The sequence below is a fragment of the Sapajus apella genome, unplaced genomic scaffold (assembly GCF_009761245.1).
Source record: "Sapajus apella isolate SASKATOON/1434 unplaced genomic scaffold, GSC_monkey_1.0 scaffold51, whole genome shotgun sequence".
NCBI classification, from domain to species: domain Eukaryota; kingdom Metazoa; phylum Chordata; class Mammalia; order Primates; family Cebidae; genus Sapajus; species Sapajus apella.
Window position 1 is genome coordinate 15,733,559 of NW_022436991.1, and position 17,582 is coordinate 15,751,140.

A 17,582-nucleotide genomic window follows, 5' to 3' on the forward strand; every position below is an offset into this window, starting at 1 on the left:
TAAAATTTTTTATTTTTTAAGAGACAGAGTCTCACTCTGTTGCCCAGGCTGGAGTAGAGTTGCACAATCTCGGCTCACTGCAACCCCTCTGCCTGTTGGGTTCAAGAGTTTCTCCTGCCTCAGGCCACCAAGTAGCTGGGATTACAGGTGCCCACCACCGCAATGCCTGGCTAATTTTTTTATTTTTAGTAGAGACGGGGTTTTACCATGTTGGCTAGGCTGGTCTCAAACTCCTGATCTCAGGTGATCTGCCTGCTGAGGCCTCCCAAAGTGCTGGGATTACAGGCATGAGCCTCCGTGCCCGGCCTCCAGTGATTTTGAAAATCAATGCCACACAGTATGATATGGACATGAAATTAGAGCCAGAGTGTGCGCTGGGGGAGAAATGGAAGGGTTTGTAGAGAAAGTGTGGCCTAGACTGGGGTCTGGAGGATGAGGCCATTAGGGCAAGAGCTAAAAAGGAAGCTAGGTGTCCTCATCAGAGACCATAGCCCAGACGAAGGCAAGGAGGGAGGAAGCAGTGGGGCAGACCTGGGGGCAGGGAGAGGGCAGGATTAGCCAAGGACAGGTGTGCAGGGGAGCAGTGGGGAGGCAACCTGGACATGGGGGGTTTAAACCTGACCCTCCCTCACAGTAGGGGGCCATTGGCAGTTGCTGAGCAGGTGAGTGGCAGGACCAGAGAGTGATGTGTGTTGGAAGGATGGGTGGGAGGGGCATCAGCAGCTGATACAATTGTCTAGGAGATGAGCAGGGACTCCAGAGGACAGTGGAGTCACTTACAAGGTGACATGCAGTGAGGAGGGACATAGCCTCCACTGGACATGCCTCCCTGGGTTCCTGTCCTGTCTCTTCCCTGTGGGGCTTTGGGAAAGAGGCTGGCCTGTTCAGAAGCCTTAGTTTCCGAAGGGAAAGGGTGGGTTGTGGTAGGGGTTGAATGAGATGGTGTCTGTGTGGTTCCTAGCGCAGAGGCTGGCCGCCCAGAGGCTTCCTGGAGCCAGGGTTGCTGTCACTTCGCTCCTCCATGGCTGCCCTTCTCTCTCCACAGCCAGGAAAACTCCACACTCTATGTCAGTTTCACCCCCAAAGGTCCCAAGATCCACCAAGTCAAGCACATCTACCAGGTATGAACCCCAATATGGAAGGTCCTTATAGGTCACACATTCATTCCTTATCCTGGGGACTGAGGATACAGGCACCAAGTAGACACGGTCCTCATCGCAGCCTGTTCAATAACCCTTTCTCCAGAGCTTCACGGCTCCAGGCTTCCAGCAGCCGCATATGCTAATACCTTTATGCCACTGGATGCATTATTTCAAGAGTCACAGGACTTGAGAGCAAAGAGCACTCTGAGAGAGAACATACTTTTTCATTCAGACACTGAATGAGCTACTATTCTGTGCTCTGTTACGCAGGCTTGAGTGCAGTGGCCTGATCTCAGCTCACTGCAACCTCTGCCTCCCAGGCTCAAGCAATTCTCCTGCCTCAACCTCCCAAGTAGCTGAGATTACAGGCATCTGCCACCACGCCCAGCTAATTTTTGTATTTTTAGTAGAGACAGAGTTTCACCATGTTGGCCAGGCTGGTCTCAAACTCCTGACTTCAAGTGATCCACCCACCTTGGCCTCCCAAAGTGCTGGGACTACAGGCATGAGCCACCGATCCTGACCTGGTACTGTTATTCTTATGGACGGAGAAGCCTGCAGCACAGACAGGCCACACAGCTCACAGTGGGAAGAAGTCAGCCTCCTGCGTGTATTTGAATATTGAAGTCCATGATTTTAATCTCTGAGTTAATGATCTGCCGTTTCTCATGCAGTGTGCTGTGACTGTGATCTTTAATACAGGCGATAGGGGGACTTAGAGGAGGAAGGCTGCCCCTCAGGCTGAGGCTTCCCTACAGGGAACCTCTGAGGGAGGAGCAGGCATTGACCAAGCCAAGAGCGTTTTCAGCAGTGGCCCATGTGTGTCGTCTCAGCATTTCGGGAGGCTGAGGAGGGAGGATGGCTTGAGGCCAGGAGTTGAAGACCAGCCTAGGCAACATACCAAGACCTGGTATCTACAAACAAATAAAAAATACGAAACCTTAGCTGGGCATGGTGACCTGAACCTGTAGTCCCATTTACACAGAAGGCTGATATGGGAAGATCACCTGAGCCCAGGAGTTCCAGGCTGCAGTGAGCTGTGATGGCACCACTGCCTCCAACCTGGGTGACAGAGCAAGACTGTCTCTGTTTTTAAAAAACAACTGTTACAACTGTCATCCCAGCACTTTGGGAGGTTGAGGCAGGAGAATCACTTGAGCCCAGGAGTTCAAGATCAGACTGGACAACATAGTGAGACCCCCTCTCTAAAAAAAAAATTTAAAAATTAGCTGGGCACAGTGGTAGTCACCTGTAGTCCCAGCTACTCAGAAGGCTGAGGTGGAAGGATGGCTGGAGCCCAGGAGTTTGAGGCTGCAATGAGCTGTGATCTGCCACTGTACTCCAGCGTGGGTGAAAAAGAGCAAGACCCTGTCTCAAAAAAAAAATAAAAACAAGCATTTTCCTGTAGTCTAGTATAGCGTAGTGCATTGTAGTATGCAGGGGTGTAGCGTAGCTTAGCATGGTATGTCAGAGTATGACTAGGAGTACAATTGCTCCTCTTGAAGCTTTGGTTTCATTATATTCTTTTTTTTCTTTCTTTCTTTCTCTAGTTTTTTTTTTTTTCCGAGATGGAGTCTGGCTCTGTCACCCAAGCTAGAGTGCAGTAGCACGTTCTCGGCTCACTGCAACATCTGCCTCCTGGGTTCAAGGGATTCTCCTGCCTCAGCCTCCCAAGTAGCTGGGATTACAGGTGCCCACCACCATGCCCGACTAATTTTTGTATTTTTAGTAGAGACGGGGTTCACCATATTGGCCAGGCTGGTCTTGAACTCCTGACCTCAGCTGATCCACCCACCTCGGTTCCCAAAGTGCTGGGATTACAAGCGTGAGCCACTACCCGGCCTGGTCTCAACATATTCGAAACCAAATTTGCTGTCTTCCTCTAAGCCAGCATCTCCTCTGGCTTGTGTGGAATCTTTTGAAAGGTACCATCTCTTCCTCAAGCAAAACTTACGAGTCGGCGTGAATTTCTCCTTCCTCCTGCCTTGTCCCGCTGCCTCCTGCAGTCTGGTTCTCTGCGTCCCTTTTCTGCTACTGCCCAGACCCAGTTCCTCGCCTTCTTGCAACTGGAGTGTTGAGACAGACTCCCGACATGGGCCATGACCCCCCTCTCCCAGCCTCTTTCCAGCCCATGCCTGCAGGGGATAGACCTCCCTGGAGCCACTCTCTTCCTCTGCCACCTTCTGTGACTTCCCATTGTGCCCTTGATGCTGCCCCAACTCCTCACTCTCAAGCCTTCCGGGCCCCATAGTCTGATCCTGGGCTTCCTTTCCAACCTTAGCTCCTGTTCTCCGTCCCAGAACCCTCCTTCCAGCCACATCCCCCTCACCTGGTGCCTTCCTGACTCCCTGCATGGCTCTTCCTGGATGCCCTCCCCCATCTTCATCTGTTAAAATCCTATCCATCTGGCTAGGCAGGGTGACTCACACCTGTAATCCCAGTACTTTGGGAGGCCCAGGCAGGCAGATCACCTGAGTTCAGGAGCTCAAGACCAGCCTGGCCAACATGGTAAAACCCCAACTCTACTAAGAATACAAAAATTAGCTAGGTGTGGTGGTGCATGCCTGTAATCCCAGCTATTGGACAGGCTGAGGCAGGAGAATTGCTTGAATCTGGGAGGCGGAGGTTGCAGTGAGCTGCGATCCCGCCACTGCACTCCAGCCTGGGTGACAGTGACACTCAGTCTCAAAAAAATAAACAAAAAAATCCTGTCCATCTTTCACAGTCAAATTCAAATGCTGCCCCTGATATTTGGCCTTTTTAATTTAACTGGTATTTCAAGTGTCCATGAATGTTTGTTGAATGAATAAATGATAGAATCCTTCTAATTTGATACACATTGCTCTGCTTCCTGAGACATTGTTAGTGTCACTCCTGTGTCACTTTCTTATACGTATCTGGATCTCCCAGCCTTAGCACAGACAGCTCTTTTTCTAATAAAACGTGCTCAGAAAAAAAAAAAAAATTTTTTTGATACGAGTCTCGCCCTGTCGCCCCAGCTGCAGGGTAGTAGTGTGACCTTGGCTCACTGTAACCTTCTCCTCCTGCCTCAGTGATTCTCCTGCCTCAGCCTCCAGAGTAGTCAGGATTATAGGCATACACCACCACACCCAGCTAATTTTTATATTTTTCTTAGAGTCAGGATGTCACCATGTTGGCCAGACTGGTCTCGAACTCCTGACCTCAAGTGCTCCTCCCACCTAGGCCTCCCAAAGTGCTGGGATTACAGGTGTGAGCCACCACGCCAGGCATGGCATCAGGCAGTAGGAGATTGGAGGTGGAGTAAGAATGGCTCCTGTCCTCAGGGAGCTCCTCGTCTAGGGGAGATGCAGACACCCAAGCGGATCCCCCGCTGTCCTGCTGGGGACGCGGAGTGCGCTGTGGGAGCCCAGGAGGGGGAGTTGCCCTGTCCTTGGGAAGTCAGCAAAGCCTTTGTATATAATATTGAGCAGGCTCTTACAGGGTGTGTGGGGGCGTGCGGGGTGGAGAAAGCCGGAAGAGCATGGAAGCCATACTGCAAGGCCCTGAGGACAGAAGCTGGCCGCACCCGGTCACTGCACACTGCCTAACTAACAAGGGTCCTGGGGGCTCAGCCGATGAGGACTGGAAGAGGTGTGCAAGGGCACATGGGGTCTGGGTGGCAGCTGAGGTGGCTGGCATTCAGGGCTCTGTATCCCTTATCCTCTATGCCAGGTGAGGATCCAGCCTTCCATCCATGACCACAACCTGCCCATCCTGGAGGCCGTGATTGGGGTGCCACAGCCTCCCAGCGAGGGGCCCATCACACACCAGTGGAGCGTGCAGATGGTGAGTGCTGCCTAGAAAGGGAGGGGCTGCCCTCCGCAGGTCTGGGGTGGTGAGTACATGCCAGGGGACAGAGGGCAAAGCTTGGCCAGAGATGGTGGCTCACACCTCCCAAATCCCAGCACTTTGGGAGGCCAAAGTGGGAGAATTGATTGAGGCCAGGATTTTGAAACCAGCCTGGGCAGCATAACAAGACCCCAGTCTCTACGAACAAATTTTAAAATTAGCCAGGCATGTATGGTGACACATGCCTGTGATCCCAGCTACTAGGGAGACTGAGGTGGGAGGATCACTTGAGCCCAGGAGTTTGAGGCTGCAGTGAGCTATGATCACACCACTGTACTCCAGTCTCGGCAACAGAACATGACTCTGTCTCTAACAACAACAACAACAAAAAATGAAGGGGGCAAGGCTGGGTGTGTGGGGAGTGAGGATGCATGAATCTGGATCCTGCCAGACACAGAGATGTCTGAGCTCACCCAGGGCCAGGGCCAGGGCCAGTGCAGGAGAAAGCTGGGATGCCAGGTCTTATCCTGGGCTCGGGAGGTGCTAACTGAAGACCTGCCTTTCATTTCTAGGAACCTCCTGCGCCCTGCCACTATGAGGAGCTGGAGAGGCTGCCCCGTGCAACTGAGGTATGGGCATGGGAGCTGAGAGACAGTGGGGCCGGGCGGCACGCGGTGGGAATGAGGCCGCCCTGACCCCGCTTTCCTCCTCTTCAGCCTTGTCTCCCCGGTGCCCTGTTCCGCTGCCCTGTTGCCTTCAAGCAGGAGATCCTCGTCCAAGTGATCGGGACCCTGGAGCTGGTGGGAGAGATCGAGGTAGCCCCTGCTCCTAACAGACACAGAGCAGCCGCCTAGGGCCATGAGGGGTGGGCTCCCACCAGACAGTCTGCCTCCATTTTTCTTTTCCATCTTGATGAAAAATCTCCCGTTTACACAGTCAGAGGTGAAAGAGAGCTATGATTTGTGTGAAATTTGCAATGCTATTTCCATGGGCCTATTGATAGTTCCTGCGTGTTTTTTATAGAAAAGCTTTCCTTCCAACAACAGGAGTGACATATTAGAGTGCCACAGTAGACGCTGGGGCAGTCCTCATGCCTGTAATCCCAGCACTTCAGGAGGCCGAGGTGGGCAGATTGCTTGAGGTCGGGAGTTCGAGACCAGCCTGGCCAGCATGGTGAAACCCCATCTCTACTAAAAATACAAAAGTTTAGCTGGGTGTGGTGGTGGGCAACGGTAATCCCAGCTACCTTGGAGGCTGAGGCATGATAATCCCTTGAACCCAAGAGGCAGAGGTTGCTGTGAGCCAAGATTACACCACTGCACTCCAGCCTGAGTGACAGAGCCAGACGCCATCTCAAAAAAAGAAAAGAATGCCTGAGTTTAGAAGGGGTTAAAATTAAAAGAAAAAAGAAAAGAATGCCACAGCAGAGAGCTGAGTAGAGCCGAGTGCACCCCCCTGGGACCCCTTCTCTGCTCCTCCCCATTGTGTTGTGGTAGGGGCAGAAGCCAGCAGGTTCTGTCCTCGTTCTTCTGGGTTCTGATGCCTTTCCCCACTCCCGCAGGCCTCCTCCACGTTCAGCCTCTGCAGCTCCCTCTCCATCTCCTTCAACAGCAGCAGACATTTCCACCTGTATGGCAGCAATGCCTCCCTGGCCCAGGTATCTCCACCTCCCTGGAAGCCCCAGGAACAGGCAACAGAGGGAGCCCAGGAGCCCCAGGGCAGACCCAGATGTGGGAGAGCCTCTTGGGCTCTGCGCGAGCCATCAGCCTGGGGGAAGCTTCCTCTCCCCTTGGTGGGCACATGACCCCAAAGTCACCTGTCTGAGATAAGGTAGACTTACATGTGGAGTAAAGATCAATTGAGGCCGGGCATGGTGGCTCATGCCTGTAATCCCAGAATTTTGGGAGGCTAAGGCAGGCAGATCATGTGAAGTCAGGAGTTCAAGACCAGCTTGGCCAACATGGTAAAACCCCGTCTCTACAAAAATACAAAAATTAGCTGGGCATGATGACGGGTACCTTTAATCCCAACTACTCGGAGGCTGAGGCAAGAGAATTACTGGAACCCAGGAGGCAGAGGCTGTAGTGAGCCGAGATCCTGCCATTGCACTCCAGCCTGGGTGACAGAGTGAGATTCCATTAAAAAAAAAAAAAAAAATCAGAGGCAGATGTGGTGGTTCACACCTGTACTCATAGCACCTCAGGTGGCTGAGATTGGAGGATTGTTTCAGCCTAGGAGTTCAAGACTGCAGTGAGCTATGATTATCCCATGGTACTCCAGCCTGGGCGACAGGGCGAGACCCTGTCTCAAAAAAATAAAAAGAATCAATCTGATGGCAACTTAGCAAAGAAACTACCAAGTCAAGGGTCAGACAGTGAAGAGAGGGCACTCTAAGCAGAGGCAGCAGCAAGTGCAGAGGCCTCCGTGGTGAGCATGGGCAGGGCAGCCTGAAGGTCAGTACGGCTGGCAGGCAGAGGGGAGGAGGGAAGATGCATCTAACAGGTAAGCAGAAGCCAGATTCTAGACGGCTTTGAATGCTGAGCCACATGCGATTCCAGGGAAGCCACTGAAGGCCTAGGGCTGCCTAAGGTGTGTGTTAGCCAAGTCACAGCAGCAACTGTAACAGGTGACAGGTTGAGGGGAGAGGGTCTGCAGCTGGGGACTCCAGGTGGGTGATGCAGTCGGATAGGAGGGGACGGGGAATGGGACCAGGTTCACAGGGACTTCGAGGGGTGGGAAGGGCATCTTCCAGCATTCCCCTCCCCTTGCCCCCAGGTCGTCATGAAGGTTGAGGTCGTGTATGAGAAGCAGATGCTCTACCTCTATGTGCTGAGCGGCATCGGGGGGCTGCTGCTGCTGCTGCTGATTTTCATAGTGCTGTACAAGGTGGGCACCTCCAGGGTCACGGTCATTGCTGAAACAGCCAGGTGGGGAAAGGGGACCTGCTGGGAGCCAGGGAGGAGACTACCAAGCCAAGGAGCATTAGAGCCAGGCGGGCCTCAGCCTACTCCCTCCTTTGACAGAGAAGGCTACTGAGGTCCAAAGAACAAGTGACAGCCAGGCGCCGTGGCTCATATCTGTAGTTCCAGCACTTTGGAGGCCGAGCAGGCAGATCAATGAGCCCAGGAGTTCAAGACCAGCCTGGGCAACATGGCAAGCATCTGCCTCTACAAAAAATTTTTTAAATTAGCAGGATGTGATGCCACCTACCTGTAGTCCCAGCTACTCGGGAGGCTCAGGTGGGAGGATCCCTTGAGCTCTGCAGGTCCAGGCTGTAGTGAGCCACGATGTTGCCACTGTGCTCCAGCCTGGGTGACAGAGCAAGACCCCATCTCACGCACACACACACACACACACACACACACACACACACACACACACACAAAGCAAGAGAGACTTTTCTACCATCATTTAGACCATCCCTGGCAGAGCCAGGATGAGGCATCCTGGGAGAGGAAAAGGAAGTACCCCACATATGGAGGTCCTCCTGGCTGCCGGGCACTGTCCCAGGCACTGGGACACAGAGGTGCATGCCACAAACACGCTCCCTATCATTGTGGTGCTCACAGTCTAAGGGGGGACACAGGCAGTAGCAAGCAGAATGAGGGCTGCAAAGGGCCTGTGTGCCCTGGGACCTAGAGCCCAGGCGCCTCGCTTAGGCTGGGGGGGCCCAGCAGGCCTCCCAGGAGAGGTGGGATTTGAAGCCTAAGTAGAAGTTACAGATGAAGTCTGGGTACCATGGCTCACACACGTAATCCCAGCACTTTGGGAGGCTGAGGCAGGCGGATCGCTTGAGTTCAGCAGTTCAAGATCACCCTGGCCAACATGGTGAAACCCCATCTCTACTAAAAATATAAAAATTAGACTGGGCGCGGTGGCTCATGCCTGTAATCCCAGTACTTTGGGAAGCTGAGGCAGGTGGATCACAAGGTCAAGAGATCCAGATCATACTGGCCAACATGGTGAAACCCTGTCTCTACTAAAAATACAAAAATTAGCTGGGTGTGGTGGCGTGCGCCTGTAGTCCCAGCTACTTGGGAGGCTGAGGCAGGAGAATTGCTTGAACCCGCGAGGCGGAGGTTGCTGTGAGTTGAGATCACGCCACTGCACTCCAGCCCAGGCGATAGAGTGACACTCCATCTCAAAAAAAAAAAAAGGAAAAAAGACGTTACAGATGAAGAGTATTGGAGGGCAGATACTCCATCTAGAAAAATTCAAATGTAACAGAAAGGATAACACAGCAAAGCAAAGTTTCTCTCTCTTGCACTCCCAGAGGGTTGTCATTAACAACGTTTTGTTTATATTCCTCCAGGTGCTAATCTTATTGTTAACGTTCATGTGTAAATGTGGGCATGAGGTGGCTCACATCTATAGTCCCAGCACTTTGGGAGGCCAAGGTGGTAGGATGGCTTGAGGCCAGGAGTTCAAGACCAGCTTGGGCAACATAAGAAGAACCATCTCTACAAAAATAAATGCATTAGCTGGGCATGGTGGTGCATGCCTGTAGTCCCAGCTACTCGGGAGGCTGAGGTGGGAGGATGCTTGAGCCTTTCAGTTCAAGACCGGCCTGTGTAATATAATGAGACCCTATCTCAAAAAATAATAAGGCTGGGCACGGTGGTTCATGCCTGTAATCCCAGCACTTTGAGAGGCCAAGGCGGGTGGATCATGAGGTCAGGAGTTCAAGACCAGCCCGGCCATATGGTGAAACCCCGTCTCTACTAAAAATACAAAAATTAGTTGGACGTGGTGGCAAATGCCTATAGTCCCAGCTGCTTGGGTGTCTGAGGCAGGAGAATTGCTTGAACCCAGGAGGCAGAGGTTTCAGTGCGCCAAGATTATGCCACTGCACTCAAGCCTGGGCCACAGAGCGAGACTCTATCTCAAAATCATAACCATAATAAAAATGAAAATATACATAGAGACAAGAACCAAGCATAGTAGATGCCCCCCTACCCCATCCCCAGAGCAAACACCATGTGCCTGCGGAACTCTTGACTTATTAACATAAAAAGTATTCTTGGCTGGGCTCAGGGACCCACACCTGTAATCCCAGCACTTTGGGAGGCCAAGGCAGGCGGATCACTTGAGGTCAGGAGTTCAAGACAAGTCTGGCCAACATGGTGAAACCCTGTCTGTACTAAAAATACAAAAATTAGCTGAGCGTGGTGGCAGACGCCTGTAATCCCAGCTACTTGGGAGGCTGAGGCAGGAGAATTCCTTGAGTCTGGGAGGCAGAGGTTGCAGTGAGCTGAGATCGTGCCACTGCACTCCAGCCTGGGTGACAGAGCGAGACTCTGTCTCATAAAAAGAACATACACACACATACACACAAAGTGTGCTTACATTTTCCTGGGGCTGAAATGCCCAGTGAAGTTTCTGCTCACTCAAATTTTGTGTTCATACAGGTTGGCTTCTTCAAACGGAACCTGAAGGAGATGATGGAGGCTGACGGAGGTGTCCCAAATAGAATCCCTGCAGAAGACTCCAGGCAGCTGGCGTCTGAGGAAGAGGCCGGGGATCCAGGCTGCCTGAAGAGCCTCCACGAAGAGGACATGGAGAGTGGCAGCAGCAAGGACTGAGTCCAGGCCTGTGATGTGCAGAGGGTCCAGGACTGGACTCGGGACGCCCAGGGCCACTCTGCCTCTGCCTGCATTCCGCTGTGTGCCCCCGGGGGAGTCACTGCCCCTCACTGGGCCTCAGTTTCCCTATCTTGAACATGGGGCTCATGCCTGCCTGCCTCCTTTGCAGGCTCATAGGGTGGACCTGCTGAGGGACTGGCCAGGAGGGCTGCAGAAGTGAGGACCCATCATAACCAGACGGTCCTGGCTTCCACCAGCCTCTCTTGGTTTCTCTCCCTGGAAGAGAACGTCTGCTCTAAATGTGGAGAAACTGTAGTCTCCGGACCTAGAGATGTTCCTGACCCTCACACCTGCCCTGGGAGGTCCACAGATGCCTCCACCCCCGAGAAACTGTCCCTGCATGCTCCCCTGCACTGGAGCCCAGTCTCCTCTGCTGGCAGAGAGCAAATGTGACCCGTGTCATTACATGACTGTGGCACACGCCTTGCTCTTGGCCAAAGACCAAATTCCTTGACATGCCTTCCAGCACCTTGCAAAATGAGACCCCTGCGGCCTTCCCCAGCCTCTTCTAGAGCTGTGCCGCCTCCCTGTCGAAGCTCCGGTGATACCAGCCTTTCTCCCAAGCCAGGCTCCTTCCTGTCTACCTGCGTTCACCCTGACAGCTCCCACTGCCCAAACCTTCCACCCTGCCACCCCTCCTTTTTTGGCCAGCAGATCCCAGCTCACACATCAGACTCGGTTGGGTCCCCATGTCCTTCACACTTCTGCCAGCCTGCACTTATCCCTCAAAGCACACATCATGTTTTTTCCCTGTTTAATGATTTACCTACTTAGCAGCTATCTCTCAGTGAACTCTGTGAGGGTAGAGGCCATACTTGTCTTGTTCACCTTGGGACGCCTGCTGATATGTCAGGGCATGGGACATCTAGTAGGTGCTTGACACAATTTCACTGAATTAATGATGGAGCCTGTGGGAAGATATAGAAAAAGGGGATGGGCTGGGCGCCGTGGCTCACACCTGTAATCCCAGCACCTTGGAAGGCCAAGGCAGGTGAATCACCTAAGGTCAGGAGTAAGTTTAAGACCAGCCTGGCCAACATGGCAAAACCCCATCTCTACTAAAAATACAAAAATAAGCCGGGCGCAGTGGCTCATGCCTGTAATCCCAGTACTTTGGGAGGCCAAGGCGGGAAGATCACAAGATCACGAGTTCAAAACCAGCCTGGCCAACATGGTGAAACCCCATCTCTACTGAAAATACAAAAATTAGTCAGGTGTGACACTCGCCTGTAGTCCCAGCTACTCAGGAGGCTGAGGCACAAGAGTCACTTGAACCCAGGAGGTGGAGGTAGCAGTGAGCCGAGATTGCATCACTGCACTCTAGCCTGGGCAACAGAGTGAGACTCTGTCTCAAAAAAAAAAAAAAAAAAAAAAGCCGGGCATGGCAGTATGCGCCTGTAGTCCCAGCTACTTAGGAGGCTGAGGTGGGAGAATCACTTGAACCAATGGGAGGCAGTGGTTGCAGTAAGCCAGGATTGCACCATTGCACTCCAGCCTCAGCAGCAGAACGAGACTCTGTCTCAAGGAAAAAAAAAAGGGTGGAGATGGGCCCATGGCCTCCCTATCCTTGGAGGCTTTGTCTTCCCAGGCTCTGCCCCTGAGCTGGCTCCACACTCTCTCCCAGGACCCATCACACCTGTGCAGTGGCCTCCACAGAAAGACTGAGCTCAAGGTGTGGACCACGTTTGCTAACTTGGAGCCCCAGTGCCAAGCACAGTGCCTGCATGTATTTATCCAATAAATAAATTCTGCCCAATTTTGTGATGTTTTTGTGTGGTGCAATATTGCAGCCCTGCTCAATTAAGTGAACATTTCTGGCTGGGCCCTGGGGCTCACACCCGTATTCCCAGCACTTTGGAAAACCAAGGCGGGAGAATCCTTTGAGGCCAGGAGTTTGAGACCAACCTGGGCAACATAGCAAAACTCTGTCTCTACAAAAAATTAAAATATAAAACTTAGTCAAGGCTGATTGAACAAACCTGTAGTCCCAGCTACTCAGGAGGCTGAGACAAAAGGATAATGGGAGCCCAAGAGGTCAAGGCTGCAGTGAACTATGGTCACATCACTTCACTCCAGCCTGGGCCACAAAGCAAGACACTGCCTCCAAAATTTAAAAAAAGCCCAGGCACAGTGTCTCGCACCTGTATAATCTCAGCACTTTGGGAGGCCTAGGTGGGTGGATCACCTGAGGTCAGGAGTTCGAGACCAGCCTGGACAACATAGTGACACCCCATCTCTACTAAAAATATAAAAAAATTAGCTGGGTGTGGTGGTGGGCAGCTGCAGTCCCAGCTATTCGAGAGTCTGAGGCAGGAGGATAGCTTGAACCCAGGAGGTGGAGGTTGCAGTGAGCCAAGATCGTGCCATTGCCCTCCAGCACGGGTGACAAGAGCAAGACTCTGTCTTAAAAAAAGAAAAAAAAAAAAAAAAACGACAAAAGAACATTTTTTTCCTCAACTCTTTCACTTAGTGGGACCAAAATAGCTCTTCTTCCTTTCACCTCCCTACCTTTTTTTTTTCTTTTTTTTGCAATGATGACCCTCAGATACTGACTTGTGCCTGACATTGTGGAATAATTCAAAAGAGAAGGAAGTAGGCCAGGCATGGTGGCTCATGCCTGTAATCGCAGCACTGTGGGAGACCGAGGGGGGTGGATCACCTAAGGTCAGGAGATCGAGACCAGCCTGGTCAACATGATGAAACCCCATCTCTACTAAAAATACAAAAATTAGCCTGGCATGATGGCAGGCGCCTGTAATCCCAGCTACTCAGGAGGTGGAGGCAGGAGAATCACTTGAACCTGCGGGGGGGTGGGGAGTGGAGGTTGCAGTGAGCTGAGATTGTGCCAGTGCACTCCAGACTGGGTGACAGAGTGAGACACAGTCTCAAAAAATAAATAAAAGCAAATAAAAAATTTTATTCCAGTGCAAGAAAAGAAAGAAAAAAAAGTTTTTAAGTACATAAAAGTATTGGTAGATATCAGAAACATAAGTCAGCCTCTAGTCACTCACCCAGTGTTTCTTGAGTGCTTTATGTCAGGCTCTGTTCTGGGTTCATTTGAGGTCAGGAGTTCAAGACCAGCCTGACCAACATGGTGAAACCCCGTCTCTACTAAACATACAAAAACTAGCTGGGCATGGTGGCATGTGCCTGTATTCCCAGCTACCCAGGAGACTGAGGCAGGAGAATGGCTTGAACCCAAGAGATGGAGGTTGCAGTGAGCCAAGATAACACCACTGCACTCCAGCCTGGGCGACAAAGCAAGACCCTGTCTCTCTTTATATATATGATTCCCAAAAACCTTTTGTTTACACGGATTACAGCTGTCCATATCTATCAAGATATACATTAAAATGGAGACAAATGCAAACAAGAACACCCAAGCCAGGCAACATCGCTCATGCCTATAATCTTAGCACTTTGGGAGGCTGGGATCGCTTGAGCCCAGCTTGAACAATGTAGTGGGACCATCTTTTTTTTTTTTTTTTTGAGGTGGAGTCTTGCTGTGTTGCCCAGGCTGGAGTACAATGGCACAGTCTCAGCTCACTGCAACCTCTGCCTCCTGGGTTCAAGAGATTCTCCTGCTTCAGCCTCCTGGGTAGCTGGGACTACAGGCACACACCACCACACCTGGCTAATTTTTGTATTTTTAGTAGAGATGGGGTTTCACAATGTTGGCCAGAGTGGTCTCGATCTCCCTACCTCATGATCCACCTGCCTTGGCCTCCCAATGTTCTGGGATTACAGGCATGAGCCACCATGCCCAGCCATGGGACCTTGTCTCTAAAAAATAAGACAAATAACCCAGCTATATATGCTTCAGAGCTGTTGTGAGCATTGAGCATTGAGTGAGCAGCACCTGTAAACTGCTGTGCACTGTCGTAGCACTAAGCACTTGATAGTGGTTGTGGAGAGAAATGGTTTATGTGTGCAGGTGGTAGAGTGGAAAGCATCACATTGGACTCAGGTCAAGAGACGGCTGTGCAGGTGCAGCCCTCCCACTAGCTTGCCATGTGAGCTTGGGGGAGACACATGCCCTCTTGGGGTTTGGTCCATACCACCTGGGTAGAGATGGAGGTGCTTCCGGAGCTGTCATGGCAGACGGGGTGGGTCCAAACCCCACCCTCATTTGCCCTGGTTTTGTATACATGGGTACAGACCACATTAACAGTTAAGCACCCTAACCACTGTGCCCAGGGCCTCCCATCTTCTGAGGGTCTACAAACATGTTTAGAAGCTGAAAAAAGTCAACTCCAAAATATGAAAATCAAATAGATTGAGTTAGGTGTGATACTAATAATTGACAAAAAAAAAAAAAAAAAGAAAGAAAATTAGGCTGGGCGTGGTGGCTCATGCCTGTAATCCCAACCCTTTGGGAGGCCAAGGCAGGCAGATCATCTGAGGTCAGGAGTTTCAGATCAGCCTGGTCAACATGGCGAAACTCTGTCTCTACTTAAAGTACAAAAATTAGTTGTATGTGGTGGCGCACACCTGTAGTCCCAGCTACTCTGGAGGCTGAGGCAGGAGAATCTCTTGAGCCTGGGAGGCAGAGGTTGCAGTGAGCTGAGGTGGCACAACTGCACTCCAGCCTAAACAAAAGCTAAACTCCATCTTAAAAAAAAAAAAAAATCTATATCTATCTATCTATCTATCTATCTATCTATCTATCTATCTATCGATCGATCTATATAAAATAGCTGAGTGATTTTCCAGCAGCTGAGTGATTTCCCAAGGTGTGGCCGGTCCTCTTCGTCTAAGGTCACAACTGGCCACACTCCAGAACCCCCCAGACTCATCGATGGCACTAACTCTCCATCCATTCTGAGGGGTTAGGAAGGCTGAAGCTTGACTGGGAAAGGAAAGCAAGATAAAGGGGGCGGAAGGGGCAGGTGGGCCCACCACCTAAAAAGCTGTAAGAGCCACTGCAATGAGACTAGCATGGTGGAAGGGCTTAGGGGCCAGAGCAGTTGTCCAATCCTCACACCTGATCAAATATGTACCCCGCGTGGGGGTGGGGTTGGAACTGCAGACACCTGCTGTGGCTCTGCATAGGGTGGTGGCTAGAGTTCTGGCTGTGAGACAGGGAGGGTGGGCAGCTGGGTGCCAGGAGCCAGGGAAAGACGGAAAACAGGCTCTAGGCCAGGGTCTGTTTTCTGGCCCAAGGACAGACCCTCTGTTTAGGAAGCAGGATCTCCGCAAAGTTGAGGGCTTGGCTTCTGCATACCTCCCACATCGGGCCCACTCTGTTTGTCCAGCATTCAAAGCATGGGACATGAACTTGGGCAGATGCGAGTGAATTATGTCTTCTGACCCACAAATTATAAGATTACAGTAAAACACTGACCATAAAGGCACCACCAGGCCAGGTGCAGTGACTCTCACCTGTAATCCTAGCACTTTGGGAGACTGGCGGAGTGGGGGTGGGGATCACCTGAGTTCGAGAGCAGACTGACCAACATGGGGAAACTCCATCTCTACCAAAAATACAAAATTAGCCAGGCATGGTGGCGCACCCTTGTAATCCCAGCTACTCAAGAGGCTGAGGCAGGAGAATCACTCAAACCCGGGAGGTGGAAGTTGCAGTGAGCAGTGATCAGGCCACCGCACTCCAGCCTGGGCAACAAGAGCAAAACTCTGTCTCAAAAAATTAAAAAAATAAAATAAAAGCACTTCCAGGTGGCCACCACACTCACAGTCCCAGCTTCTCTGCAGGCTGAGGCAGGGAGATCACTTGAGCCCAGGAGTTCTGGGCTGCCATGAGCCATGCCGGGTGTCTGCACTAAGTTCAGCAGCAATATGGTGACCTCCTGGGAGTGAGGGGCCACCAGGTTCCCTAAGGAGGAGTAAACCATCCTAGGTGGGAAACAGAGCAGGTCAAAACTCCCATGCAAGACTGCATCTGTGAATAGCCACTGCACTTCAGCCTGAGTGGAACAGCAAAACTTCATCCCTAAAACCTTTTTTTATTTTTTGAGATGGAGTCTTACTCTGTCACCCAGGCTAGAATATAGTGGTGCAATCTCAGCTCACTGCAACCTCTGCCTCCCTGGTTCAAGCGATTCTCCAGCCTCAGCCTCCTGAGTAGCTGGGGCTACAGGCGTGCACCACCACACCGGGCTAATTTTTGTATTTTTAGTAGAGACAGTGTTTCACCATATTGGCCAGAATGGTTTCGATCTCCTGACCTCGTGGTCCACACATCTCGACCTCCCAAAGTGCTGGGATTACAGGTGTGAGCCACTGTGCCCGGCCAAAATTTTTAAAAAGAAAAAAACACTTCCACACCAGGAGTGGTGGCTCACGCCTGTAGTCCCAGCACTTTGGAAGGCCGAGATGGGCGGATCACTTGAGGCCAGCAGTTCAAGACCAGCCTGGCAAATACAGTAAAACCTAATCTCTACTAAAAATACAAAATTTAGCCAGTGTGGTGGCAGGCGCCTGTAATCCCAGCTACTCAGGAGGCTGAGGCAGGACAATTGCTTGAGCCTGGGAGGTGGAGGTTGCTGTGAGCAGTGATCAGGCCACCGCACTCCAGCCTGGGCAACAAAGCAACACTCCCATCTCAAACAGAAAAAAAAGAGAAAAAGCACTTCCAGCCAGGAGCTGTGGCCTAAGGCAGCACAGTGAAACCCTCCCTTTTTTTTTTTTTTTTTTTTTTTGAGGAGTCTCGCTCCGCTGCCCAGCCTGGAGTGCAGTGGTGCAATCTCGGCTCACTGCAACCTCTGCCTCCTGGTTTCAAGCAATTCTCCTGCCTCAGCCTCCCAAGTAGCTGGGATTACAGGCGGCTGCCACCATACCAGGCTGATTTTTTTTGTATTTTTAGTAGAGACGGGGTTTCACCATGTTGGCCAGGCCAGGCGAGACCCCCTTTCTAACAGCAGCAGCAGCAAAGCACTTCCTAGATAAGGCCCTGGCAGTTCCCGGCTACAACTGGTGTCTCTTGCTGCCCAGGGCACTGTCCACACACACATTTTAAGGACAAGTCTCA

The 17,582-nt window shown here is 51.6% G+C and overlaps 1 protein-coding gene across 4 annotated transcripts in view; it reads left to right on the forward strand.

The window, feature by feature from the left end:
- The window catches only part of ITGAL (integrin subunit alpha L), a 49,921-nt gene extending 38,926 nt beyond the window's left edge, over nt 1-10,995 (forward strand). For all 4 annotated transcript variants that reach the window (XM_032243200.1, XM_032243201.1, XM_032243202.1 and 1 more), the window contains 7 exons: nt 1,046-1,121; nt 4,836-4,949; nt 5,525-5,581; nt 5,669-5,767; nt 6,514-6,609; nt 7,728-7,838; nt 10,361-10,995. In XM_032243200.1, the coding sequence (XP_032099091.1) occupies nt 1,046-1,121; nt 4,836-4,949; nt 5,525-5,581; nt 5,669-5,767; nt 6,514-6,609; nt 7,728-7,838; nt 10,361-10,534 (727 nt within the window). In that variant the 3' untranslated portion in view covers nt 10,535-10,995. The remainder of the gene's footprint in view (nt 1-1,045; nt 1,122-4,835; nt 4,950-5,524; nt 5,582-5,668; nt 5,768-6,513; nt 6,610-7,727; nt 7,839-10,360) is intronic.
- Nucleotides 10,996-17,582: the final 6,587 nt, after the last annotated feature.